Raw genomic sequence first — 12,275 nt, forward strand, 5'->3', positions numbered from 1 at the left:
ACAAGTACCACACGTGGAACTACCAATGTCACATGTGAAACCACAAGTACCACATATGAAACTACTAGTACCACACACAAAACTAGTAGTACTGCACACGAAATTACAAGTACCTCACACAGAACATCCCTTTAGATTGAGCCATAAACAATCCTCAGCCACATCATATCATATCGTTTTAAGGTTAACATCTTAAAGGAACAAGAAATGGCATCTAAAAACCGACTTGGAAAAACTACTTAGCGTTAATTGTGATCATATTGAGGAACGAGTTAGTTATCACATAGGCTAAATGGATCTTTCCCTCTGGCTACTGCCATGATGTCTTTTCCCTTGTTCCTCTACCTTGACGTGGCATGGAGGTCTACTGTTTATGCTATCAGCAACCCAGACTCCTTACGCCTGCGACTGGTCACCATGGGTGGTGCGACATCTTCACTGGGTGGCCTGTTCTTTGAACTTGGCACCTTAACAGGGCTCCGCTTCTTGACTCACATGTTAAACAGTCCAAATCACCACACTTCTGTCGCCTTCATTTGGCTAATTTGGCCAAAAACAATTGCTCAGAATATTAATTTGACATCAATTCACGAGTCAAAAGAAAAGATTTACATCACCTCAATAACTAATTATACCCATTATAACAATAATTTGCAATCAACACAAAACAATGGCTCTTTCACTGGGCCATGAACGTAATGGGTGGTTGCATGCGAATATTGTTCAAATTCATTCTCATTACTGTCCTTACTGGATTAGGGTTCTGTAGATCTGTTGTTGCCCTGCTGCCTTTTCTTTGATAAACTCTACAGGTGCCCTACACTAGAATACTAACTCCTCTAGTGACCTGACTGTAACGGAAATGGTTAATTATTTAGCTTTTACTTTCTGCTATCCAGCCTATTCCTGGTTTCTCAATTACACGTAACATGCCGGCAGATTTTAAGAAAATGGCTGGGTTGCGTATCATACATACAAATGCTTGCAGCCTGCTTCCTAAAATGGATACGCTGTGAATTTGGGCTGAGTCGACTGGTACTGATTTAATTGTTGTTTCTGAGACGTGACTCTCCAAGTCTATACTTCAATATTTATCATTCTGACCGTCCGTGGAAAAACGGTGGCATGGCTATCAATGTTATATCCAGTCTTGCTGCGCAGGTCATGCTCTCCAAATCTGCTGTTAAGCAGTTTGAAATCTTAGTTCTAAGTATTGATTTGTCTGGTGGTCGGTATTTAACTGTTGCTGGTTGCTATAGGCCCTCTTATGCTACCATTGACATAGTATCCTCTTTAATCCTGCTCTTATCTCAATGACATTTTAAGGAAATCATCCTGGTAGGTGATTTTAATTGGGATTGGCTTTCACCAGTGTCAGATGATTTTAAAGCCCAATGTCTTTTAACCGTACACAAGTCATTGAAAGCCCAGATGTCAAGACAAATCTAGACAGTTTTAGTTATTTTATGACCAAACATGGTCTTATTCGTCGGTTCAGTGTGAAGCGCCGTGATAGCCCCTGGTTCACTTCTGAGCTGGCAGGCCTCTTACACAAGAGGAATCGGCTTTGGGCCAACGTGAGAAAGTCTGGCTCTGAGGCTGACTGGTTACATTTCCGTCAACTATGTAATTGCTGCACTGCTTCCATTTAAAAAAAAATATAAGCGCAACCTGCTTGAAGGCGGTAGAGCACGCTTTGACCTGACTCCTGAGATGGTCCATCTCAGGCGCAAGTCGGCACAGTTCGACGCGTTTAAACTGCTAATGAAATGCAAATCAATGATGTATGGTTTGACTCAGCACTGCCAAAAGTGCCAATGGAAAGGCTCTCTAAAATTGGCGTTGACTCCATCTTTGTGTCAAATAAATCTGAGATGCTTAATTGTTTCAAGTAGGGTTGGGCGATGTCTACCAAATTGGCTATGACGATGTCCACAGTGAAAAGATGACATTGTTTTGGGGGGGGGGAGTTTGAGCCCATTCACAGCCCATCCTCACCTACTCCCCCGGTCTTTCTTTACTTTTCCTCCCTGTTTGTCATAAGAGCAGCGTGGCCCCTTTAAGGAGCAGGGCAGTGCGTAGAAAGTGTGTGGACGAGCTAGAGAGTGAGTGGCTGCACTCAGAGCAGACAGGTGTTGGCGATCGGAGCAGAGGGACAGGTTAGCAGTGGAGTTGTCTAGTGGCAGTAAATGTACAGTGTAGGTTACAGTTTGCCCATGAATAAACACTGCAGACGTTCCTGTGTGTTGCGTCTCAGCTGCTGGATAAAAGTGAAGGCGGTTAGCCTCGAGATTAGCATCAGCTTCAGCGCTGGAGGAAAACAAAGTCTCCCCTGTGCTTCCTGACCACGGTCTGAAAGCAGCAGCAGGAACGGTTAACACTATGCTTAAGTTACCTCTTTAAGCAGATCATATGATTATAAAAAATATTTTAAATACTAGTCATAGTGATAAACTACTCTGATTAACTTGCCTGGGGGGCTTTTAAAGTATGACGGTAGTGGTCGATGGCTGTCAGCCATTGGCGATGGACGATGGCATTGTTATTAAATTGTTTAATACCCACTGTCTTGAGACGTTGATAGTCGTCTGCTGATAAGCGCTCCAGATCGACATCAACATGAACAGAACCCCCCACCCAACCCGTGCCAGCCATGCCTCCAATAGCCACACTTTGTCCTTCACCCACTTCTCTGTTAAGGAGGGTTGTAAGACCTTAGAGGACCTAGACCCTAGAAAATCGGCAAGCCCTGACAATCTTCCCCCTTACTTCTTATGGCTGCCTGTGGATATTGTAGCTGAACCAGTGTCGCATGTTTTTAACCTCCCTGTACAAAACAATGTAATTCCTGATGTTCAGAAAACTGCCTGTGTTCTCCCCTTACTGAACGGCAGTGAACCCACTGTGTTGAATAACTACAGACCCATTTCCAAGCTCTCTATTTTAGCTAAGGTCCTTGAAAGGCTGGTGAATGACCAGATCAAGGAATATATATGCTTGAACAACTTTTTATCTCCTCACCAGTATGGTTTTAGGAAGCAGCACAGTACGGTAACTATTTCTATCAAAGTAGTAAATGCTATTGTAGAAGCCTTGGACGAAAATAACTATTGTATTGTCCTTTTTATTGATTTGTCTAAGGCACTTAATACCGTTGACTATGGCAATTTATGCCACAGATTAACAGATATAGGCCTGTCAGACCAAGCTGTTGGTTGGTTCTCAAATTACCTCTCCAACCGTAAGCAATGTGTGCAGTTCACTGACACTATGCCATCAGAATCAGAAATACAATATTGATTCCCGAAGGGAAACTCTTTGTTACAGCATTTCACCTTTACTTCAGTGCACACAGGAGAAAGTACTAGCAAAAAATACAATACACTATAATACAGGTCAGAAAATAAATTAAGTACCAAGTGGGTTTACCGGTTGATAATGACAATACAGTATAATAATACAAAGTAATAACATAGGTAATAAGTAGTGGTGCATGAACTGTCAAGTTAAGTGTAACCTATTAAGATTATTATGTGACGGTGGCTATTGCACAGCAGTAATAGAGGTATGAATAAATATCAATATCAATAAATAGGAAAAACTAGAATATTGCACCGGAGTAGTACACAGAATATTGCACAATTATTGTTAAAGAGTCTGATGGCCACAGGCAGGAATGACTTCCTGTGGCGCTCTGTGGTGCATTGTGGGGGGATGAGTTCTCCGCTGAAGGTGCTCCTTTGTTTGACCGGCACGTCATGGAGCGGGTGGGAGACACTGTCCAAGATGGCGTGTAGTTTGGCCAGCATCCTCCTCTCTGACACCACCGCCAGAGAGTCCAGCTCCACCCCCACAATGCCACCGGCCTTACGGATCAGTTTGTTGAGTCTGTTGGCGTCCGCTACCCTCAGCCTGCTGCCCCAGCATGCAACAGCATACAGGATAGCACTGGCCACCACAGACTCATAAAACATCTTCAGCATTGTCCGGCAGATGTTGAAGGACCTCAGCCTCCTCAGGAAACAGAGGTGGCTCTGGCCCTTCCTGTAAACAGCCTGAGTGTTCTTGGTCCAGTCCAGTTTATTGTCCATGTGTACTCCCAGGTACTTGTAGTCCTCCACAATGTCCACACTGACCCCCTGGATGGAAACCGGGGTCACTGGTGCCTTGGCCCTCCGTAGATCCACAACCAGGTCCTTAGACTTTGTTGCATTGAGCTGCAGATGGTTCTGCTCACACCATGAGACAAAGTTCCCGACCACAGCCCTGTACTCCGTCTCATCACCACCGCTGATACATCCCACCACAGCAGAGTCCTCAGAAACCTTCTGAAGGTGGCAGGACTCTGTGTGGTGGCTGAAGTCTGTGGTGTAGATGGTGAAGAGGAAGGGAGAGAGGACGGTCCCCTGAGGGGCCCCAGTGTTGCTGACCACGCTGTCCGACACACAGTGCTGCAGGCGCATGTGCTGTGGTCTGCCAGTCAGGTAGTCCACAATCCAGGACACGAGGGGGGCATCCACCTGCATCGCTGCCAGCTTCTCCCCCAGCAGGGCTGGCCGGATGGTGTTGAAAGCACTGGAGAAGTCAAAAAACATGATCCTCACCGTGCTTGCCGGCTTGTCCAGGTGGGTGTTGATGCAGGTAAGCAGGAAGATGATGCCGTCCTCAACTCCCAGCCGGGGCTGGTAGGCGAACTGAAGGGGGTCAAGGAGGGGTCTGACCATGGGCCGCAGCTGTTCCAGCACTAGCCTCTCCAGGGTCTTCATTATGTGGGAGGTCAGTGCCACCGGTCTGTAGTCCTTGGAGCCACTGGGACACGGCGTCCTCGGCACAGGAACGAGGCAAAATGTCTTCCACAGAACAGGGACCCTTTGAAGGCTCAGGGTGAAGACATGTTGAAGGACTCCACATAGCTGGGGGCCACAGGCTTTTAGCACCCCGGGGCTAACGCCATCGGGGCCTGCAGCCTTGTTTGAGTGGAGTTTCATCAGCTGTCCTCTCACCTGGTCAGCAGTCAGGCACACAGCAGAGGTTACAGGTGGGGGAGGGGGGGAGTCATCAGTCTGGAGAGGGCCGTTAGCCTGATGGGGAGGGGGGAGCAGAGTACTAAGGGCCGACAGCAGCTGAGTTAGGGGGGGGATGAGCAGGAGCCGTTGTGTCGAATCTGTTAAAAACGCATTAAGTTCGTTGGGGGGGGGGTGCGCGTCCTACCGTTAGCATACAGCAGGTCCAGTGTCCTCTCCTCTCTAGTAGGACAACTCACATACTGGCTGAAATTTGTCAGTGTTGTTGAAACGCTGCCTTTCCGCTTACCGCTCCTGGTGTGATCCCTGTCGGCCCGAACAGTCTGAAAGCCGTCGATGGAAACGTTATGGTCCGGGATATCCTGGTGTAGCCATGTCTCTGAGAAGCACATCAAGCTACACTCACGGAACTCCGTCTGACTCCGGGCTAACGCCGTTAGCTCGTCCATTTTATTCGCCAGCAATCTCATGTCGCCCATGACGAGAGAAGGCAGACACAGCTTAAATCTCTTATTCTTAAGTCTCTTTTGTCTGCACCCCTCTCTCTTCCCTCGCCGCTTCGTTCCACCTCTGCATCCTCGGTGTGTCCTCCTCCAGATCTCAGTGGGGACATCGGTTGTTCTGGGCGCCATGCTGCTCGGCTTCAGCGCGATCAGCTGTTCCCTGGTGTAAACAATGCGGCCAAACAGCTGATCTGCAGCGGTGCCCTGACCGAGTAGCAGGAGGAAAAGTTCAGACGGTCTTATCACAGAAGCGGGCTGGTTCTGATGAGATCCCACCACAACTTGTTTGCATTTGCAAAGTGGACCAGTGAGGTAAGAGGGCCACAACTGCAAACATGCAAAAATCATGTTTTGTCATTTTGGTAGCAAACGCGCTACTAGTTCACCAATCACCAAAACAGGAAGAGAAAACACATTTTAACCAATAAAATGACACATACAGTGGTAAGCTTCCTGTGATTGGTTCGAATGGTGTTCACACCAGAAATGAACCACTCCCAAGTTCACTTGACAGCGGTCCAAGACCACCCCTTTGAGGCGGACCAGAGAGCGGTTGTTTGGACCAGAATTCAAGTCCGGCGTTCACAGTGAGCCAAACGAACTGCACCAAGGGGGTAACTGCTCCAGGGTTTGGTTCAATCGTACTAAGCAAAACAAGTGTGAATCCGCCCTTAATGTCACCAAAGGTTCAGTTTTAGGACCCCCCCCCCCTTTCACTTTTTACATAAATGATGTGGGTCAAAATATTAATGCATCTTTATGCCAATGATGCTATTGTATATTGTTGTGCAAGCACTGTTGCCCTGGCATTTGAACATCTGTAGTCTGTGTAGTGGATTTTAATCTGGAGAGTGTCTGTGGGGGTTTGCTCTTGTACATTAAAAATCTGAATACCACTTTGGCACTTTTGCACTTATCACTTTTATGATTTGTGTTGTATTTTGTCTCAGTTTTACAGTCTGTAACTTTGTGTTGTATTGCAGCTGTTGTTTTGAACGTGTTTCTCTTGAGAATGAGACCCTGTGTCTATGAGATTACCTGTCTAAATAAAGGTTAAAAAAACACACACAAAACTATTAGTACCACACACAAAACTACAAATACCTCACATTACAAGTACCACAAGTAAAATTACAAATTCCACACGTGAACTACCAATGTTGCTTATGGAACTACAAGTCCCACAGTCCCACCTGTATCTGTCGAGCTTATTTTCTGATGTCAGTTTGTTTCTTTCAGGATACAACGACATGAAAACTGAACTGAAGGACTTCCTGCAGAGATTTGCAGCAGAAGGAAAGGTGAGTTTAAGACTAAAGATGACCTTTGACCTGCTGCTGACCTAATATGTGCACAGAAGATTTAGTATAAACAGAGAAGTACAGATTAGGAAACTCTGTCTGACATCATGGCAGTTAGCTGATTAGTGATTGGGCACTTATTCTCACGTTGCATTGTGGGATATTGAGTCCTACACAATACTGTAGAGTTTAACAATGGTTCAGATACAGATATGACTCACAGTGTGTTAGTGTGTCTGTAGAGCTGCAGCTAAACTTAACTTCTATTATCATCTCATCTATAACTGATCTATCAACATTAGTTATAACTAATGAATAATTCAGTTTATAAAATGTTTAAAATAACACCACATGTCCATGTGACTCTGTTCTCTGATAGGTTGTGACTCCTGATGATATCCGTCAGTTCTTCGAGCAGCAGCAGAGTCGCAAAAGACGACGAGTCGACGCCGGGCGCTTCTACAGCACCTGATGATCTTTGACCTTTCTTGGCCTCCTGACTGGGATCGTCCTCCATGTTTTATCTTCCTCCATGTTTCCTCTGTTGTTTTCTGTCATTTCCTGACGATGTTGTGGATTTTCTGGACATTTTAAAGTTTTTATCTTCGGTTTATTTTAAACCTTTTGGACTGCCTGTCTTTAATGTTGTCCGTTTGTGTTTCAGAGGCCTCCAACATTAATGTCTCTTTGTGTTGTCTTTTTATAGAAAACTAATAAAACTGAATCAGCTGAATCAACAACATGGAGTCTGGTCATATGTCAGGATCCATCAAAAGTACTGAATGGTTATTGATAACACAGTGGCTTTAAATCTCTAGGTTCATTTAAATGAAACCAAATGCTGCCTGAAGGAAATCAAAATTAAAAACTATTAATTAAACATTTTCAAAAATATTTGAAAATGAAAAGCAGAGAATAAAATGATGTAATTTACTGAGAAAAGGTTTAAAAACGTAAATCCTCAAGTTTGGTCCTTTTTAATATAGAAAAATCCTGAATCCTGTCAGATATACATGAATCCAGGTTGTTGTAAACAATGCAAATGCCCTTCTGTGCTTTGCTCATGTATTGATCCATGTGCCCACTTATCTTAGCCGTGATGATGCCTGACATGAGCTTCCATGTTGTGGAGAGACAGGTTATTAGCCGATAGTTGGATGGGACTGTACCCTTTGCAGGATCCTTCAGGATCAGGATTGTACGCCCTTCGGTAAGCCATTCAGGGTGCGTCCCATCTCTTAGCAGCTGGTTCATTTGTGCTGCTAGGCGCTCGTGGAGTGCAGTGAGCTTCTTTAGCCAGTAGGTGTGGATCCTGTCAGGGCCCGGTGCTGTCCAGTTCTTCATACCTGAGACTCTTTCTTGGATGTCTGCCGCCGTGATGGTGACTGGATTCTGTTCAGGGAGGTTGCTGTGGTCCTTTCTCAGAGCCACCAGCCACTGTGCATCGCTGTTGTGTGATGCCTCCCTTTCCCATATACTTTTCCAGTACTGCTCCGTTTCCAGCCGTGGTGGGTCTGCTCTGCTGTTATTACCCTGCCATTGAGCGTACACTTTCGCAGGTTGAGTTGCGAACAGCCGGTTTATTCTTCTGGCTTCATTATCTCTCATGTATCTCTTTAGGTGGCTGGCCAAGGCTTGGAGCCTTTGTTTGGCAGTTTCGAGTGCTTCAGGTCTGGTTGTACTTCTTGGGTACTTGCTTTCTCATTGCACCTCTCTCAGCCTCTGTCAGTTGGCTCACTTCTCTCCGGGCCTCCTTGATTTCAGCCTCCAACCTTCGTTTCCATGGTGGGTATTGTCTCTCATGGCTCCCACGGTTGCTCTTATAGCCAAGCATCTTGAGGATCACTGCTGCTGAGGCGTATATCAGTTCATTGGTTTCAGTGATGGTTGTGGTAGGGATCGCCCTTGTCTTCTAGCCATTGTAATTGGCGTTGTAATTGGCGTCGGGGTTGCCTTGCATTCATCCTCGCCATGATCTTATCTTTCAGGTCAGTCGCTGCCTCGTTCAGCGTGATTTCTCTTGGGGCTTCATACCCAATCTCTGGTTGGGGAGCCGCCGCTGGCTCCCCCTTGCCGTAGCATTTGTGTTGTACCTCGTCAATCTCAAGTTGTGATAGCAGTTGCCGCTTGTGGATGTTGGAACACTGAGCTACTAGTTGCTTCGCTGTAAGCCTTGATTGTGGGTTTCGAAGTAACCATTCATCCCACATCCTGTGCATGTAACCCCTCTGACTAGGGTTACTGGAGTAGTAGCATTCCAACAGAGTCTTGTTATCGCATCTCGCCCATCTCCGTCTTTTCCAGTAGCCCATTTTTCATCACGGTGCTCTGGTTCCCCAACACCTGACGCAGACCTTGTTTGGCCGGGCGACGTCTGAGCCGGCATGTCATATCTTTCATTGTCACTCATCATTGCATGAGGTAGGCAGTCGCGTGAAGGGTCTTGGACCCACACTGGACACCACATAAAGACTGATATATATATATATAGCGAGATATGTCTTTATGTGGTGTTAATATTCATATTACTGTTACTGTGTGCTGTTCAAATATTTGGACAAATTATATTTTGATGTGTTGGCAACATTGTCCTTGAAACTTTCATGCCATTGAACTGCACATTGAACTGAGAGAGAAAGAGAGCTGAAAGCTGCAAACAGCTGTTTCTAAGCGCCTCCCCCTGCAGATTTTGACAATCATTCATAAATTCAAAAAATATTTAGAGCTTTGCTAGTGCTACATTCTTATGTGAGTGCTTTGATTAATAAATGTATTATTTGATTTTGAAACAGTAGCCTTATGTTGTTATTATTGCATGGTTAAATCAATGAATTTTATTTTATGAGAAAAATTGCCCCATTGCAATTTAACGCCCCCTCAGTAACTTCATCCTGGTCTGCTGTCAGACCCGTTGAAAGCCACTGTCAGGCGTATCGTAGCAACATAATTAGCTACGTGACTCACGACCAATGAGAAGGGCGTTCTCTGTTTGCGTAGTGGAACATAAGATGACAGAAAATCGCCCTGCTGAATTTCTCCTCACATCTCTAATAAGAATCGCCAATAACTAAAGAGGAGCGGCAGGGTTTGGCCCAATGGGAAAAGGAGACGAAGTGGGTCAACCCATGGATGAAACAGACCATTGGGGTCAATTGCCTGGGTGTGCTGTAGTGGTACGTTGCTTGGTACCATTAGGCCCAACAGGATGAACCAAGTGTCCAAGCAGAGTTTGAGGGGGTGTGTGACCCTGATGGCGGAGGGATCCATCCCATGAGAGGGTGACACTGCATGGCCCAAGGGGGGGCAAATCTCAGTCATCCAAAATATTTAATCTGTTAGCCAGATGGATATCTTGTGGTGGAGGGGAGCAAGAGGCACGCCTCCCACCATGTTTCCTACTGCCGACCACAGTCCATGAGTCCTGCACCTGTGAGGTGGAGCTGAATGGAGCTTTGGGTCTAGCTCCCAGGAGGAGCCATTGATCATCAACTTGGATCAGGGCAGTGTTTGTTCACAGGATGGTTGAATCAAAAAAAAAAAGTAAGGACACCAGGGTATCTAGGAGCTTTTTGTCTTCCTGTATCTGAAATAGTCTGGAAATCCTCTGATCTCTGGCTGAGGACGCAGCTTTCACAGCCAGACATGGAGGTAAGGGTAAGTTTTCCTTTTGTCAGTGAAAATGAATGGAGGTGTGTTGCCATTGTCCTAAAGTTACTGCGGTGTCGGTGCTGGATATTTGGCATACATTGCATGGGGATATTGGGGAACCATTTTGACATTTAGGAGCAAACTGTGCTGAAGTGTCACATTGCTGTTGTAACACCATGACACATGGGAAACTTCTTGACACTGGGGAAACTGTGATGGCAAAAGTTAGGGTTAGGTTGGGACAATTATTTCCATGTGGTATGCAGTCCGGATGGGCAACTTTTTGCTAGATATGGTGTCCATATGGGACACTTTTTGGAATACTGCAGTAAATGACTCCAATTGGTTCCACAAAGGCTGTTTGTCATAGCACAGTACATGAACCTAAAGTAGTCCAGAAATGTGGTCTGACATTTGGGAAACTTTTTTCCACCCAATTGTGGACATTTGGGAAACCTGAAACCATGAAATCAAAATCGATATTTTGACCTTGGTGGTGGCCTAACTATGGAGGAGTGGATTGAGCAGTGCATATCTCCGTGGGAAAAATTACCTGCTGAACCTAAAAGACGACATGCAGTGATACATAGAGGAGGTAAACAAACTGGGGAGAAAAAAAATGAACAAAATACTATTAAGCAAACAAAATGGGCCATCAAATGCTTTGAAGACTGGTGTAAGGATAAAGATGTAGTTTTAGACCTTAAGACAATGTCAAAGGAGTGGGTCAATTAAATCTTGCGAGATTTCTATGCCACTGTCAGAAACGGTAAAGGCAAGCTTATGGCCTGAGCAGCTATGTTGGTCTCTGTGCTGGACTAAACCATCACATTAATGACCCACCGCTCAGTTGGTCCTGGTGTCTCCTCAAAGACACGGAGTTTACAACGTGCAACAGTGTATTCACTTGCGTTGTGAAAACCCTTAGAAAGGACTCGACACGACAGTTCATCATGCATCAATATCAGAGGATGACTTCAAAGTGATAAAGAAGGTGCTGGATCCAAACACTCCGGAGGGGCTAGTAAACAAAGTGTGCTTTGACATCCAGCTACACTTCGGTGCCGGGGAAATGAGGCCAATCGGCAGCTCAAACCCACGTCATTCACCATCAAAAGAGTTAAGTATACAACACTGGCCTTCAGCGAGCATACAAAGAATCACAATGACCCACAAGAGAAGAATAAAGAGAGCACACTGTCCCGTTTCATCTATAGACCGATATCTCTCCCACCTACCCTCGGACACACCGGCCTTCTATCTTCACCCAAGAAGAAAGGTGATCTGTGGCGTTGACGATGTTTGTTAAGTAGCTCTAATGCATATTATTTTGGGCGACACACCTCCACCTAACAAAAAATGTAAGCCTACAAGCAGTTTTCAAAGTCATCCTACTTACGCTGGACATTTTTGAGTGGTTGCACAATAAATGGCAACATACAATTTAATATAAATAAATAGCCAAATGATATCAATCTGTGATAAAAAAGATAAATAAAATAAGCTAGAATGTTGCATAGCAACCATCTTGCACTATGTGCCGGCAGCCAGGAGGGCCTATTTCTTTGTAAGAACAATGTTACATGACCATGTTAATGAAAGCGATTTTAAATTGGAATGTGTCTATAACTTTCATATTGCCATACTTGGTAACCATTTTATAAAAGCAATAGCTCACTCCAGGCCATGATATAGTGAGCTATTGCTTAATTGTATGATATGTCTTCCGCCAGTATCTGGCCCAACAATGACAAACTCTAAAACACCATTAAGAATACCTACAAAACGACTTTTTGTAA

At 45.1% G+C, this 12,275-nt stretch overlaps 1 protein-coding gene across 3 annotated transcripts in view; it reads left to right on the top strand.

The window, feature by feature from the left end:
* Positions 1–7,568, top strand: part of ubr7 (ubiquitin protein ligase E3 component n-recognin 7) — a 30,067-nt gene extending 22,499 nt beyond the window's left edge. For all 3 annotated transcript variants that reach the window (XM_044168658.1, XM_044168656.1, XM_044168659.1), the window contains 2 exons: positions 6,767–6,828; positions 7,208–7,568. In XM_044168658.1, the coding sequence (XP_044024593.1) occupies positions 6,767–6,828; positions 7,208–7,300 (155 nt within the window). In that variant the 3' untranslated portion in view covers positions 7,301–7,568. The remainder of the gene's footprint in view (positions 1–6,766; positions 6,829–7,207) is intronic.
* The last annotated feature ends 4,707 nt before the right edge of the window (positions 7,569–12,275 follow it).

The sequence above is a fragment of the Siniperca chuatsi genome, linkage group LG16 (assembly GCF_020085105.1).
Source record: "Siniperca chuatsi isolate FFG_IHB_CAS linkage group LG16, ASM2008510v1, whole genome shotgun sequence".
Lineage (NCBI taxonomy): Eukaryota > Metazoa > Chordata > Actinopteri > Centrarchiformes > Sinipercidae > Siniperca > Siniperca chuatsi.